Below are 15,253 nucleotides of genomic sequence, written 5' to 3' on the forward strand. Positions count from 1 at the left end.
ATAGGCGTTCTATAGGGTACTTAGAGTAGGCGTTATATAGGGTGCTCGCTATAGATAGTTCGAATGCTGTTTAACTATAGGCGTTTTAGATAGTACTTACTATAAGCGTTCTAGATAGTACTGCTCGCTATAGTCTTAGCCTATAGGCCTTCCGGATAGTGCTTAATATAAGTATTTAGTTTCGGATTAGACTTAGACTTAATTTGTACATTCCGGATAAGACTTTCTATAAGCGTTTTAGATTAGACTTAGTACACGCGTTCCGGCCTATATAGGACTAACTATACTAAGCGTTTAAAATAAGGCTTGTCCTACCGACTCCTACGCGTTCCGTATAGTACTACTCGCTATAGGTGTTCTATAGAGTGCTCGCTATAGGCGTTTTGTAAGGTACTCGTAGTAGGCGTTATATAGGGTGTCCGCTAAAAGTAGTTCTAATGCTATTTACTATAGCCTATAGGCGTTTTAGATAGTATTTGCTATAGGCGTTCCGGATAGTGCTACTCGCTATAGATATCTCGGATAGTTACCGCTATAAGCGTTTCGAATAATACTACTCGCTATAAGCGTTTTTAGTAGCATTTACTATAGGCGTTTCAGATATAACTTGCTATAAGTATTCTAAATAGTACTTACTATAGGTATTTTAGAAAGTACTACTTGCTATAGGCGTTCTTAGTAGTACTTACTATTAGCGTTCTATATTAGACTTACTACACGCGTTTCGGATAGTACTTACTATACGCGTTCCGGATAAGACTTAGTATAGGCGATCTGTATTAGAGTTACTATATAGCGCGTTCTAAATAAAACTTAGTATAGGCGTTATAGATAGTAGTACTAACTGTTAGCGCTCCGGATTAGACTTACTATACGCGTTCCGAATAGTACTTAGTATTATAAGCGTTCTAAATTAGAATTCCTATAGTTGTTTTCGATTAAAGTTGCTATAAGCGTTTTAAATTAGACTTACTATACGCCTTGTAGGTAGTACTTGCTATAAGTGTTCCGACTCGGAAAGAACTACTTACTATAGATATTTCGAATAGTACTCGCTATAGGTATTCCGGATAGCAATTACTATAGGCGCATTCCGGCTCGCTATAGGCGTTTTTTAGGGCACTCGTAGTAGGCGTTATATAGGGTACTTGCTATAAATAGTTCGAATACTATTTAGCTATAGGCGTTTTAGATAGTATTTGCTATAAGCGTTCCGGATAGTACTACTCGCTTTAGGCCTTCCGGGTAGTACCTAATATAAGTATTTAGTTTCGGATTAGACTTAGACTTACTATATATATTCCGGATAAGACTTTCTATAAGCGTTTCAAATTAGACTTGCTATACGCGTTCCGGCCTATATAGGACTAACTATACTAAGCGTTTAAAATAAGGCTTATCCTACGCGTTCCGGATAGTACTACTCGCTATAGGTATTCTATAGAGTACTCGCTATAGGCGTTTTATAAGGTACTCGTAGTAGGCGTTATATAGGGTACTTAGCGCTCGCTATAAGCAGTTCGAATACCTATAATCGTTTCGGATTAGACTTGCTATACGCGTTCCGGTTTATATAGAACTAACTATACTAAGCGTTTAAAATAAGGCTTGTTCTACGCGTTCCGGATAGTACTACTCGCTATAGATATCTTAGATAGTTACCGCTATAGGCGTTTCGAATATTACTACTCGCTATAGGCGTTTTTAGTAGTATTTACTATAAGCGTTTCGGATATAACTTGCTATAAGTATTCTAAATAGTACTTACTATAGGTATTTTAGAAAGTACTACTTACTATAAGCGTTCGTAATAGTACTTACTATTACCGTTCCGAATTAGACCTACTATACGCGTTCCGGATAGTACTTACTATACGCGTTCCGGATAAGACTTAGTATAAGCGTTTCGGATTAGAATTGCTATATAGCGCGTTCTAAATAAAACTTAGTATAGGCGTTATAGATAGTAGTACTAACTATTAGCGCTCCGGATTAGACTTACTATACGCGTTCCGAATAGTACTTAGTATTATAAGCGTTCTGAATAAGAATCCCTACAAGTGTTTCAGATTAAAATTACTATAGGCGTTTTAGATTAGACTTAGTATCTGCCTTATAGGTAGTACTTACTACACGCCTCATAGGTAGTACTTACTATAAGCGTTCTAACTCGGAAAGAACTACTTACTACAGATATTTCGAATAGTACTCGCTATAGGTATTCCGGATAGTAATTACTATAGGCATATTCCGGAAGTAGTTACTATAGATATTTAAGACTATCTTGCTATAAGCGTTCCTAATAGTGCTCGCTATAAGCGTTTCTAAATAGTGCTTTCTAATATCTATAACGCGTTCCGGATTAATATTACTTTTTAGTATTAGCGTTTTAGATATAACTTACTATACGCGTTTTAGATTAGGCCTACTATAGGCGTCTAAATAAGACTTTAGCTACTCGTCGCCTTAGGCTTCTTATATAGCTCTTCGAGCTATATAAGCCCTAGTCTTATATTAGAAACTAGTCGACAATTCGCAAACACGCAACTTACTTTTGCTCGTAATAGGAATACTTACAGTTATTGCATTTCTTGGCAGCCTAAACGACATAGGTTACAGGTCTACCTTTACTAATTACTAAACATCCGAAAGCTCCTACCTATATATAAGTAGTAAGCGCTTTGCATTTATATTAAGTTCTAGACATCGTTGCTAAAGCGGTTAATACGAGAGCGATAGTAGTAGCGAAGGTAAGTATAGACCGTATAGTATTCTTACTTGCTATTTGACGATAGCAATTATAAAGGTTAGGTTATATAACTTAAGTAAGACAGCGATCGCAAGCACTATTTGTATAATACTCGCATCTAGGGAAACAACACTTTGCCCTCGATATGATATAGTGGCACCGTGGCAATGTAACATATACTAGGATAGACCGCTTAATAGGCCGTCTTGAATACTGGATTAGCACACACTTCGCAGAGTTTAGAAGGCTTCGACAGGCCTAGACAAGAGCTTCGTGTCCCGAAATAAGGGGGCCACCCTGTATACAACATAGGTCGTCGTCGTTGCCCAATTTTGATTTCGTAGTAGAAGCCCAATAATCGAAGAATGGGTCCGTCAGGTATACATTCTACTGCGACAGTGATACAGCTTACTTGGCATCCCGAGATTTGCTCTCACAAACCATCGCCTCCCCATTGGCTGGCTGGAGCTCGTTCGCTCTCTGCGATTCTCGTGCACGACCTCATTACTGCCACACGTCTGCTCTATGTGAGCCGTCGGCGACCTTCTCCTCTCTTAACACAACATATCCCGGCAACCGCAGCGTGGCATTCAAGATGATGCGGAAGCAGCTGTTGCGCTCAATCTCGCGGTCGCCGGCGGTGGTCAGCAATGGCAGCCCCGTTGCGCGCACCTTTGCCACGACTGCGAGACGGCAGGCCGATGTCGAGCTCACAGTTGATGGCAAGAAAGTCTCTGTGCCAGGTAATGGAGCATACGGATGATACTGATTGGCATGGCATTGGCATGCTGACGATTCGTTTCAGCCGGATCTGCCCTCATCCAAGCATGCGAGAAAGCCGGCGTAACGATCCCACGATACTGCTACCACGAAAAGCTCATGATTGCCGGGAACTGCAGAATGTGCCTGGTCGAAGTCGAGCGCGCACCAAAGCCTGTAGCATCTTGTGCATGGCCTGTACAGCCCGGAATGGTGGTTAAGACAAATAGCCCCCTCGCACACAAGGCAAGAGAAGGTGTAATGGAATTCCTTTTGGCAAACCATCCCTTGGACTGCCCTATTTGCGATCAAGGTGGCGAATGTGACTTGCAAGATCAGAGCATGAGATATGGCGCAGACCGCGGGCGCTTTCACGAAATGGGCGGCAAGCGAGCCGTCGAGAATAAGAATATTGGACCTCTCGTCAAGGTATTTATACAGAGGAGAAACGTGCATATTGGATGTTGACTTGACATGCTTAGACATCCATGAACCGCTGCATTCACTGTACACGATGCGTACGATTTGCAAATGATGTTGCTGGCGCACCTGAACTTGGCAGCACAGGACGTGGCAACGACCTCCAAATCGGAACATACCTCGAGACCGCGCTCGACACCGAGCTTTCTGGAAACGTCATCGATCTTTGCCCTGTTGGTGCCCTCACCTCGAAGCCATACGCTTTCCGAGCACGTCCGTGGGAACTTCAGCACACTGAGACGGTAGATGTCATGAACGGCTTGGGAAGCAACATCCGGGTAGACGCCCGTGGACTGCAGGTCATGCGAATTCTGCCGCGACTCAATGATGACATTAATGAGGAATGGATTGACGACCGAAGTCGATTTGCTTGCGATGGTCTCAGCACACAGCGTTTGACTACTCCACTCATCCGAAGAGATAACCAGTTCCAGCCAGCTACATGGGAGAATGTACTAGTCGAGATTAAGGACAAGTTTGATCAAATACAACCAAGGGGTGACGAGATGAAGTTTGTTGCTGGCGAATTGATTGACACCGAGACTATGGTTGCCGCGAAGGATCTTGCCAATAAGCTCGGATCTGAAAATCTTGCTCTCGACCAGCCGCAGGGCTCTTCACCTCTTGCCCACGGGATCGATGTCCGCTCCAACTACGCCTTCAACTCCAAGATCACTGGGGTCGAGGAGGCAGATGTCATTCTTCTTGTCGGAACCAATCCGAGATGGGAAGCCTCCGTGCTTAATGCCAGGATACGAAAGCAGTGGCTGCGCTCTGACCTCGAGGTCGGTGTTGTCGGCCAGGACTTTGAATCAACGTTCGACTACGAGAGCCTTGGTTACAGCGCTAAGGACTTGAACAGCGCCCTTGGTGGTGCTTTCGGCGAGAAGCTGAAGTCGGCCAAGAAGCCCATGATTATCGTCGGCTCTGGCGCAGTGGAACACCCAGATGCCAAGTCCATTTACGAATCTGTCGGCTCTTTCGTAGAGAAGAACAAGGCCAACTTCCAGACTCCAGAGTGGAACGGCTACAACGTCCTCCAGCGAGCTGCTTCTCGCGCTGGTGCTTTTGAGGTTGGCTGGACTGTGTCGAATCCAGAGACAGCCAACGTCAAGCCTAAGGTTATGTGGCTTCTTGGTGCTGACGAGATCAGCGCTGCCGATATTCCAAAGGATACCTTTGTGATCTACCAAGGCCACCACGGAGACCGAGCGGCAGCCCTCGCAGACGTCGTGCTGCCAGGCGCAGCGTACACCGAGAAGGGTGTGACATATGTCAACACCGAGGGTCGTGTCCAGATGTCACGAGCCGCCACATCCACATACGGCGCTGCACGAGACGACTGGAAGATCATTCGTGCTGTTTCGGAAGCACTTGAAAAGCCACTACCATATGATGACATCGAAGCACTACGAGACCGCATGGAGGAGGTATCACCTGCTCTCCGAAGATATGACATTGTCGAGCCAACATCGCAAGAGGCTCAGGCACTAAGCAAGGTCCAGCTTGTCGAGCAGAACAAGGGCGCCACCGCTAGTGGCGAGCCACTGCGACGAGTGATTGAGAACTTTTACTTCACAAACAGCGTGACGCGATCATCACCGACAATGGCAAGATGTTCAGCGGCAAAAGCAGCGAAGGACCCGCATACGAATTTTATGGCACCGGGTGAGCCAAACCCACAAGTTGGGTATGGTCCACAAGAATTAGCCGGAGCGAGCGCATAAGGATTGATTGCACGAAAGTAGATGGGATGGGAATGTACATAGTACAGGCGCATGAGGCGTTTACACGAAAATATCGTGTATGTACACCAATACAACCAGATTTCATGTGTGCAGAGACATGACTTTCCCGCGTTCTCTACCAACCATCCGTTTGGCTTGAACTTCTTCCCTTGTTTGCGAGATGCGGATTGAATGCCTCTACTTATTCGTAACAAGTGCGCTCCTCAACCTGGCTGGCAGGCTTTCGCGCACGTCTTCATTTACTATGCATACCCGAGCGAGCCCATCTCTAGACCCATCCACAAACGCCTCGCCATGATGCAAGAGCAGGCAGGTAGGAGTATCACCTCGCCGGCACCTCAACCTACGAATCCACCTCCATGCCCTCACCTCCCTCCGGCCGATTCTCAAACGTCGTCTCGAGATAGTTCGCAATCTCCTGCCCCTCGTACAACTTGAAGTTCTCCTCCACACCACCAACACCTATACTCGTATTCTCCACCGTCAACTCCTTATCCTGACTCAAACTATCCTTGAGCGCCCTCAACGCATGCTTAATCAGCTCCTCCCGCGTCGAATCTGCAAACTCCTCCAGATTCCTCTCCAAATACGTTCTCGCCATCTGACTCCTCGCCCCAATCCCACATGCCACCATTTCTTGGGTGACTCCCGAAGGCTGGAATTCGAATAAGTGTGGTCCGTTGGCGTCGCAGCCTGCGATGAGGAGACCGACGCCGTAAGGGCGTTTTCCGTATTGTTGGGTGTTGGTTTGTGCGCGGTCGCCGATGCGGGAGGTTATTTCGGAGAGGAGGATGGGACGGTCATAGGTTAGGCGTGAGGCGAGGGATTGTTGTTTCATGAAGTTGGAGAGAACACGGGCGTCGGAGGCGAGGCCGGCGAGGGCTATGCCGTAGTGCGTGTCGATTGGGATTACTTTGCGCTGGTAGGAGGAGAGTTCTTCTGCGTTGCGCTGTGGGGAGATGGGTTAGTGGTGATGGGTGGATAATTATGGTGATGTCGATGGATGTGTTACCTTGAGTGCTGCGAGGACTGCGTGGGTCTTGCTGACGATGCCGACGACTACGGAGCCTTGCTTGACTGCTTCTTGTGCGTATTCGACCTGGAAGATGCGGCCCTGGGGTGAGCTGGCTGATGGTCAGTCCAAAGGCCAATGTGCACAGCGCTTCGTATTCGGTGATGCTCACAAGGTGACGGAGTCGTTGTCGTAATTGTTTCTGAACATCTTGGCGGTCTGTTGTCTGCTGTAGCTGGGGTGTGTGCAGTATTCAGTGGATGTTGTTCAGCAGATGGAGTGAGGTGGGAGCAGCTTGAGGTGTTTCGCGTCGCTCGAGAAGGAGCTCTCCACCGACAGGGTCCGAGCGGCTGCCTTCGCGCAAACCAAGCAGCTCATCGGTCATCACCATCTCCACAGTGAAACATCATCCACCACCGCCGCTTCGCAAGGATCGAGAAATGGTACAGCACAATCACAGATAGCTACGCGATTCCGAGATAATACGAACAGTCCCTACGTCCCCAACAAAGACCTCCACGGATTTCATCCGACGCAGCTGCAGCCGCCATGGCGATGGCAGGCCTTAAGACCATAATCGTCCTCTCCTTCGTATGTTCCTCGTAGATCCTAGCTTCTGCCAATCTACTCACTGCGGCATACAGATACTCGCCATCGGCTTTCTGCTGGTCATCCTCTCCTCAGCACTCTTCGAATCCTACCTCACTCTGCTCGTAGTTGCGACATACGTAATCGCGCCTCTGCCTAATTGGATATGCGCAAAAGCACAACAACAGGACGACTTTATGGACAATGGCAGCAGCAGTATCATTGAGCTGGGAAGATTCATCACGGGCTTCTTAGTGGTCATGGGAATTGGTGTGTACAGTAGGCACGCAACCGCTCGCGTGACCAGGTTTCAGACACAACGAGAACAGGCGCTGATACAAAGGCATAGCTCTCCCCGTTATTCTGGCACACTGCGATCAGATCAAGATTCCCGCTATGATCATGAGTATCATCGGAGGTCTGCTGATTTATGGGACCATTATATCCTTCACCCTGTTCTTCCGAGAACAGGAAGAATTTTAATGCTGACAGCAGTTCGTTCGGCAGTGTCGATATCTTTCAGCTATGGACATGTTTTGCCCCTGAGTTCCACTTCCGTGACGGCGTGATCTAATTTGCATGACCTCTTGGCATATGAAGAATGCTTGCTACAATCATTGACCTTCTCCGCTTGTGCGAACTCCTCTGCAAGGCTGCCCAGCTGCCTGTACTCCTGCGATCTGGCACTTGATAATGTCTTACGCAGCTGAAGCACTTCGAGCCTGCAACCCACCGGCTCGAATACGGTACTCGGAGGCTTTTCAGGGGAGGAACAGCATGCTGCTGTACCTGAAACCAACCCTCGCAGAACCCTAGCCATTGCTTAGCAAGACCAACCGCAGCTATGTCGATTGTCTCAGATGCTACACTGTTTCAATGCTGTATGCTGACTTCGTGCGATTGACTGACAGAGAGTTCGTCTGTGAGTATTTTTAGGCCATGCGATATGGGAGATGAGGCTTGTGTGGACGTTGTTCCTGGCCTCCGTCCAGCATCGCGCAATGAGGGTTTGGGATGCCTGTCTCCAGACTCCATCCCTCAAGGATGTGAATCTGGTCATAGCACCTCCAACACGATCACAGCTGGCCGGCCATTATTCTGGGCGGCGGCCGCATCTTGCGACTTCGAAACTGCTGCTCAAACACGCACTTGGTTCCAATGCTCGCCGATGTTATGCGCACGCAATAACGAATTCCTACCGCACAGGAGCCGGTCTCCACAACTCGAGTAACCGGCAAGAAGCCAAACGCTAGGGGGAATCATGGTGCTGTACGGATATGCCTCCAATGAGGCCGTAATAGCTGTCACAGTCGCAATGCCGACTGTGGCTGCATTGCTCACGAGTTTGCGAATGTATGCGAGACTGGCAGTTACCAAGAATGCGGGATGGGATGACGCTGCCATATCAGTCGCTTTGGTACAACTTCCACACAGAGCGCGCTAGTGGACATCGGATTCAAAACTAACACTGCTCACATAGCTCGCCTCGATCGGCACGACCGTAACGATGATCGCGCAAACCAGTCATGGGCTCGGACAACACATATCAGAAGTGAAGAAGCCCGACCTCAAATTATATCTGCGCGAGTTCTGGGCCATGATCATCGTATACAATATCTCCCTCACCTTCACGAAGCTATCGATCTTATTCCAATACCTGCGCATATTCCCACAGAAGCCGTTCCGAATGGCGACGTTTACGGTAATGGGGATTGTCATATGCTATGCACTCTGGAGATTCTTCTCTGCGGTCTTCACCTGCGTTCCTGTACAAGCTTGTGAGTAGCAGCAGGAAAAGCTCGATGAACACGGACAATTTCGAATGCTGATCGTATAGTCTGGGACCATTCGATCAAACACAAGACATGTCAGAATCGAAACGCGCTATCGTGAGTACAACGGCACTTATCATCAACAAAGCTCCCGATCGCTGACATGACATTATCCATCAAGCATGGCGAGCACATCGCTCAACATGACAACCGACATAATCATAGCCCTCCTCCCTCTCCCCGTCCTCAACAAACTTCAACTCCCCAGTCGCCAACGTTTTGCCCTCATGGGCGTCTTCGCACTCGCAGGCCTCGTCGTCATAATCTCCATCCTCCGCTTACCTGCCCTGCACGTCCTCATGACTTCAACAGATACGACATATCAGAATCCAATGGCGGGTAGGTAAACACGTATCACGGTGAGGAAGACTCGCTAACTCTCGTCTTATAGCAATCTGGTCCAGCATCGAAATCAACGTGGGAATCATGTGTTCCTGCTTACCTACCCTGAGATGCCTCTTTCCCAAGATATTCCGCAGTGCGACCTATGCCGTTTCTGGTGGAAGCCATGATCAGAAATTCTCTGGAAACGGTCATCACGAACAGGTTAGCTACAACAGGTACCGAAAGTCTTTCGGCTTCGGAAGCAACAACGCATCCAGCAAAGGAGGTCAAGGTTCATTCGCCGGGAAATTCAGCTCTGGAAACGTCACATCATCCTCTTCTGCACCAACGTATAAAAACTCCATCACCGCCTCCCATACCTCGCACAAATCGAGTTTCTCGAGACCTTTGGGCAGATTTGACAGGAATGATAGGGAATTATTGAATTCTTTGGATGAGATCGAGTTGAATTGTACCAGTATGGATGGGCGGCGTGCAGATAGGAATTCCTATGGGAATAAAATCGTCGTGCAGACGGAGATTCAACAGGTGGAATCTGCGAGGAGTTTTGCGGAGAAGGATGCTTCTGTGAGGGATTTGGCGAAGATGGATCAGAGGGAGATGGTGTAGTTGATGTGTATAGATATTGTTGATCCAAATAGTTCGTGTTTGTCGTAAATTGAAGCAGGTATAGGATCACCCCAACTGAGACTCATTCCCCGAGCCCAGGGAATCCCGGGTGCAAGGAAGCTTCACAGTCTTGGCGCCTGACAAGCTCGCAACTTCGACTTCGCAAAGACCAGCTGCATCACAAACCTTCCATATACCAAATCTGGCACAGCAACGACATTCAATGACATGCGCTCAAGATGAGTTCTCCTAGCCGAAGATGCTGGACTTCATGGACTATGTCCAGGCAGCCTTCTACAAGAGGTCCCACTGGAACGTGGATAACAGCTATGCCTCCCTGACCACAACCTCGCATAACATCCTCGATTTCAGCATCCCATCTGGCATACGCTTGCACGTGTCCTCGCTATCGGCACCAAACTTCGCGACATCATACACTGTCGCCAGCAAAGGCGTGGTAGATGGCTCTCTCAGCTTTCTCTACTCCAGCCTGGGCCTCCGAGTCGCGAGCAGAAGCAGCGACCTACCACTGAGCCGGCTTGTGAGAGGGTACAGGCATCTTCAAGAGCTAGACAGAGTGGATGGAGCTGGATGGAATGCTGGCATAGATGGTGAAAAGCTGGGCAAGAAAGATGCACTCCTATATGGCAGGTTGTACCTACCATCGAGCACGCTCGAGGCTCTCTATCTCAGGCGTATCAGTAGTACAAGACTGCTGCGCTTGAACGCTGTATCCGACAGCAGTCTGCCGAGCGGTGGCACAATTCTCGCAGTTTTGCAGAACGACTGTGGCAAATACAGCACCGAGTATCTCTACTCAACAGACAGTGCTTTGCTGGGAGTCCGAGGATTGTACAACTTTGGCTATGATCCTCGCTTTCCCGAGCACCAGCCTTCTACTAGAGCACCAGCTCACCCATGGGATCATCAGAACGGCAGACTTAGTCTTGGAGCTGAAGCATACTTCAGTCCTCTCAACAAGTCTGGAGGTCTCAGCACTGGTCTGCGATTCACGACTTTGCCAATTCATACCGGCTTTCCATACACCATGGCGCTTACTGTGAATCCTCTCATGGGCGGACTAAGCTCTTCGTACGCCGTCAAAGCAGGGCCCAATTTAGCGCTTTGTTCGCGCTTCGACTTCAATTTCTATAGCTACGAGAGCGACGTGGTCGTTGGCATGGAGCTGTGGCAGAGAAGACAGGCTTCTCCGGAGGTGTCGTGGGCCGAACAGAAACTGCGACCTGGCTGGACGAAGCATGATGATGATGTTACTGGGGTCCTGAAAGCTCGTATGGACAATCATGGAAGATTAGGTCTGCTGTGGGAATGTCGGTTCAAGGAACTGCTTCTTAGCTTGGGCGCTGGCTTCGATTTGAGGCAGAAGGAAAGAATGATCGGACGGGTTGGTGTGGAAGTCAGCTATTCCAGTTGAGTGAACTTGCGATGGCTTTTTTCAGATGGTTGCAAGGATCAGATCCCGTTCAATAAAGTAGAAACTACATCTCATGGAACCTGGATAGAGAGTTGAGCATCAAATGTCTATGGAAGGCAGCGTCGCCTAGGCTTTTAGCATCATCTGAAGGCCGGGGCTCCTGCTGAGCATATAGCTTCATATTCCTCCTCTGAGAGACCCTTGCTCTCATGAGAGTGTACTTCGGCACTCCAATGTGGCACTCCAAAGGGATGCCCAGTGCCAATTGAACAGCCCACATGCAGTGAAGACTAAGTCTGGCCTCTGCAATCTGACTTTCCATACAGGGCGATCTGAACTATTTCTTGAGCCATGGTGCACGCGGAAATGCTTCCACGTAGACACACAGCGACTGCAGGTACTGCACCTAAAGGATGCGCTTGCTCTCACAGAGACAATGCGACGCGGTTGCGTTCTCGTTCCTGGTTGTCAAGTAGGCCGATCTCAGGCAAGGATAGCAGAGTGGATAGCCGCCATGAATTGATCGAGGATTGGTTGCATCGACCTATCGATACTCGGCTCTCGTAGCAATGATCCTTTAACGAGCGCATCCTCGGTGCTTCAGACCTTCAGCTGATACTTGTACTGCCGAGAAATTCCTTTCATGGTGTCGTCTGGGCAGTGCTGTATGCTGAGGTCGTCACGCTTTCCATAACGCTCTTCGACGATAACGAAGCAATCAAATCTTTCATCCAGTCACTCATAGGCACTTGTGCCTTCGGTTCCTGCCATGAGCCCCCCATCACCCAGTCTCCTCGCTTGGGGTTACCTGTAAACTCGTCCAAGAAGAACTTGGCTGTCCTTAAAGGATCAAGTACCAGCACTTGAAAGAGGTTTCCGGTCAATATGAAGGTCAAGTCGTGCACAAAAGTCATGGCGTCCTCAAGCCCAAGTGGCTTATAGACATGTTCGATCATCCAGCGATCAGCCTCCCAGACATACCAGAGCAGCTCGCCGCGCTTGTCGCCAACCTTCTGCATGACTTCGTTGAAGCGTTTCATCATTTGCTCCATAGGATGGTATGGCTCGAACTGTTCGTACAGCTTGTCACCTGTCATGATACCAAGTACCTGCTCCTCCTCACTGGGGAAGGTATTGACGGGGAGATTGAGGTAGGCGTCTTTGAGCGGAAACTCAATGATTCTCGCGGTGACTTGTCGCAGTCCGCGTGGGCTGGCTGAGTAGGAGAGGCCTTCTTCGTGGAGATCGGTCAGGTCTACGGGGCCGTCCTCAGCGATGAAATGAATCAGAGCGGGGGCTCTTGTGCTCCATACATTGCATATGAAACCCGCGTTGTGTTTGCATCCTGCAACGTACATGCTCGTCTTGTTCAACTTCCGATCGCCCTGCGCGTATCGAGTCGCAGTAACGAACGCCTCATCCCACTCGCTGTAGAAAGGCCAGCCAAACTCCGTGAGCCAGATCCATTGTTCTCGGCGCTTCATCATGGCAGCAGCATGATTTGTATCGCGCATAATCTTGGTCAAATCAGCGAACTTATCGATAGGAGTGTCCAGCTCCACAATCATATCCGGGTCGGAGTACTGGTCGGGAAGAATGAAGCCCAATTTCCGAAACCAATCGTTACTGTTGACACGCAGGACGGGGAATGAGTTCGTAACCGTGCCTGGCTGGTCTTGAAATTCTTGAAAGCTCATCGCGTTCCCGCCGACTGTCCAGTCCTGGCTCCTGTCCTTGACTTCGTGTAGCCATTTCTCGGTCCCTTCCCAGACGTGATTGCTATTCCAGAATGCCCAGTATACACCGCCGAAGAGGCCGCCAAAAAGTGGCAGGATTGTGAATGGCAGGGTTAGTATGAATAGCCATTGGACTGTTTTCCGTAAGATCGCCAGCGATCTGCGCATCATGGTGGAAGGCTGGGGTGCAAGGGAAGGTGGAGGGCAATGAAATTGAATGAATGTAGCTGAATAAAGAAAGACCAGAAACAAGGAGGTGGCGGCGGAAGGATTCGGTATGACGGCAGCGATGGCATACGCGGTCGCTCGATGACCTGTATACAGTACTCCATCGTTGACGGGCTCAGACGAGGTTGGCGATGTCCTCTGAACGCGCACTTGAAGGTCAAATGCTTGGTCTGGGTTGCAGAAGCCTCGAAGAAGCCCAGGAAATACTCGGCAAAACTTCGGGTCCAGGCATTCCTTGGACGTCGCGTCGCGTCTTCGTCTTCGGACGCTTGCATTTCTGGACATTGCATATTCTGTTCACAATGAAAGTCGCTCAGCTCGCGCGCATCGAAAACTTCCAGCAGCTCGCCAACATGCTATTGCCTGCCACCGTGCTGGAGGAGACCGTTGCGTACCAGTGTCCAAATATCGTTCGCACCGAGCTTCGGTCCCTCAAATGCTAGGCTGGTATTCCTGCATGACAAGACCGCTGGACGAACTACTAGTTCACCACAGACCCGACAATCCTTGGGCTCTCTCGCCTTCCAAGCAAGAGATGGCAAGAGAAGGACTTGCAATGCCATATAAGTGGTCTCTGAGACTCGCAGAATGACAGCCCATCACGCGCCCACTCCCACTTCCTCTTCAATCACTCGCCTTCCGCACTTCTCACAATGGAGTTCGTTCTCGCAATCATCACTTCTTCCTTAATCTACACCGTTTCCGCTCATAATGCCTATTCTAGCATAAGTCGCTGTGGTGGTTATGTTCTATCAACCTCCCAGAAAGCATTACTCGACACCGCAGCAAGCAATCGAACGATGGTCGCCTCAGCCGCCACGCGCAACGTTGATACCTACATCCATGTTGTGACATCGCAATCAAAGAAAGACAAATATACACAAGAGATGGTCGAAGATCAGATGGAGGTGATGAATGAGGCTTATGCTTCGATGGGCTTCTCGTTCACCACGTATGTTGTCGATACACGTTTCCCGCCTGCAATCGCGCTTACTTGACTCAGCGCTGGCGTCGACTTCACAGTCCAGAGCTCTTGGGCTGCTGCCACACCTGGCAGTAATGAAGAGATCGACATGAAGAAAGAGCTTCGGCAAGGGAGCTACGGCGACCTCAACCTCTATTTTCTCAGTGATCTTGGCGGAGGTCTTCTGTAAGTGGACACAAAGAACAGATTCTCAGACACAGCGCCACTTCTGATCCAGCTGCCGTTTTCTAACTACCGCAGCGGCTTCTGTTACTTCCCTACCTCCAACCCAGATGCGAACATGCAAGTACTAGACGGCTGTATCCATCTAGCAGGCTCACTCCCTGGCGGAGAAGGTATGTTGCCCAGACCAAATGCTTGACTCATTTAACTAATCACGAAATACAGTGAACGGGTACAACGAGGGCATGACGGCTGTTCACGAATCTGGACACTGGTTTGGGCTTTACCACACTTTCGAAGGCAACAGCTGCAGTGGCTCCGGTGACCAAGTCGGCGACACGCCTATTCAGTCGCAACCGACTTCAGGATGCCCAGCTTCTCAGGACAGCTGTCCTGATAGTCCCGTCAGTCCATCCAATCCTTGCTCTGATTCACGGAACTTGCTAACATTAACAGGGCACGGACAACATCCACAACTATATGGATTACTCTACTGACGAGTGCCTGACCGAATTCACGTCTGGTCAATCACAACGAGCAAGATCTCTTTTCGACAGCTTTCGAGCCGGCAAATAGATCCTTTAC

The 15,253-nt window shown here is 49.1% G+C and overlaps 7 protein-coding genes across 7 annotated transcripts; 5 read left to right on the forward strand and 2 right to left on the reverse strand.

Moving 5' to 3' along the window:
* The first annotated feature begins 3,284 nt into the window (after positions 1-3,284).
* MYCFIDRAFT_49504 (uncharacterized protein) lies at positions 3,285-6,423 on the forward strand. Its single transcript, XM_007924354.1, has 3 exons — positions 3,285-3,492; positions 3,555-3,937; positions 3,991-6,423. The coding sequence occupies exons 1-3, from the start codon at positions 3,345-3,347 to the stop codon at positions 5,713-5,715; spliced, it is 2,256 nt and encodes a 751-aa protein (XP_007922545.1). The 5' UTR covers positions 3,285-3,344; the 3' UTR covers positions 5,716-6,423.
* On the reverse strand, positions 5,155-6,998 carry MYCFIDRAFT_151735 (uncharacterized protein). Its single transcript, XM_007925692.1, has 3 exons — positions 6,921-6,998; positions 6,749-6,860; positions 5,155-6,685 (listed from the first exon to the last, which is right to left on the reverse strand). The coding sequence occupies exons 1-3, from the start codon at positions 6,956-6,958 to the stop codon at positions 6,080-6,082; spliced, it is 756 nt and encodes a 251-aa protein (XP_007923883.1). The 5' UTR covers positions 6,959-6,998; the 3' UTR covers positions 5,155-6,079.
* A 305-nt stretch (positions 6,999-7,303) lies between these two features.
* On the forward strand, positions 7,304-7,819 carry MYCFIDRAFT_30099 (leptin receptor; the record flags this gene model as incomplete). The annotated part of the gene is made up of 3 exons (XM_007924173.1): positions 7,304-7,339; positions 7,393-7,606; positions 7,686-7,819. The coding sequence occupies 3 exons, from the start codon at positions 7,304-7,306 to the stop codon at positions 7,817-7,819; spliced, it is 384 nt and encodes a 127-aa protein (XP_007922364.1).
* An 811-nt stretch (positions 7,820-8,630) lies between these two features.
* On the forward strand, positions 8,631-9,651 carry MYCFIDRAFT_99406 (uncharacterized protein; the record flags this gene model as incomplete). The annotated part of the gene is made up of 5 exons (XM_007925693.1): positions 8,631-8,753; positions 8,817-9,114; positions 9,174-9,225; positions 9,290-9,507; positions 9,560-9,651. Coding segments are annotated over 5 exons (783 nt in total), but the record flags the coding sequence as incomplete, so codon positions are not given.
* A 730-nt stretch (positions 9,652-10,381) lies between these two features.
* On the forward strand, positions 10,382-11,557 carry MYCFIDRAFT_77471 (uncharacterized protein; the record flags this gene model as incomplete). The annotated part of the gene is made up of 1 exon (XM_007924596.1): positions 10,382-11,557. One exon carries the CDS (start codon positions 10,382-10,384, stop codon positions 11,555-11,557), a length of 1,176 nt encoding a protein of 391 aa, XP_007922787.1.
* A 641-nt stretch (positions 11,558-12,198) lies between these two features.
* MYCFIDRAFT_77470 (uncharacterized protein) lies at positions 12,199-13,464 on the reverse strand (the record flags this gene model as incomplete). Its single annotated transcript, XM_007924595.1, has 1 exon — positions 12,199-13,464. The coding sequence occupies one exon, from the start codon at positions 13,462-13,464 to the stop codon at positions 12,199-12,201; it is 1,266 nt and encodes a 421-aa protein (XP_007922786.1).
* Positions 13,465-14,321: 857 nt separating this feature from the next.
* Positions 14,322-15,244, forward strand: MYCFIDRAFT_29939 (uncharacterized protein; the record flags this gene model as incomplete). Its single annotated transcript, XM_007924169.1, has 5 exons — positions 14,322-14,473; positions 14,525-14,671; positions 14,747-14,841; positions 14,894-15,072; positions 15,125-15,244. 5 exons carry the CDS (start codon positions 14,322-14,324, stop codon positions 15,242-15,244), a joined length of 693 nt encoding a protein of 230 aa, XP_007922360.1.
* Between the last annotated feature and the right edge of the window lie 9 nt (positions 15,245-15,253).

This window comes from Pseudocercospora fijiensis (genome assembly GCF_000340215.1).
Source record: "Pseudocercospora fijiensis CIRAD86 unplaced genomic scaffold MYCFIscaffold_2, whole genome shotgun sequence".
Classification (NCBI taxonomy): domain Eukaryota; kingdom Fungi; phylum Ascomycota; class Dothideomycetes; order Mycosphaerellales; family Mycosphaerellaceae; genus Pseudocercospora; species Pseudocercospora fijiensis.

Bases quoted from the DNA above. Each gene is read 5' to 3' on its own strand.
- MYCFIDRAFT_49504 (XM_007924354.1), top strand. From the start codon at position 3,345: ATGATGCGGAAGCAGCTGTTGCGCTCAATCTCGCGGTCGCCGGCGGTG. The intron at 3,493-3,554 runs GTAATGGAGCAT...GATTCGTTTCAG, and splicing joins CAAGAAAGTCTCTGTGCCAG to CCGGATCTGCCCTCATCCAA. The intron at 3,938-3,990 runs GTATTTATACAG...TGACATGCTTAG, and splicing joins ATATTGGACCTCTCGTCAAG to ACATCCATGAACCGCTGCAT.
- MYCFIDRAFT_151735 (XM_007925692.1), bottom strand. From the start codon at position 6,958: ATGTTCAGAAACAATTACGACAACGACTCCGTCACCTT. The intron at 6,861-6,920 runs GTGAGCATCACC...ACCATCAGCCAG, and splicing joins GACAACGACTCCGTCACCTT to CTCACCCCAGGGCCGCATCT. The intron at 6,686-6,748 runs GTAACACATCCA...ATCTCCCCACAG, and splicing joins CAGTCCTCGCAGCACTCAAG to CGCAACGCAGAAGAACTCTC.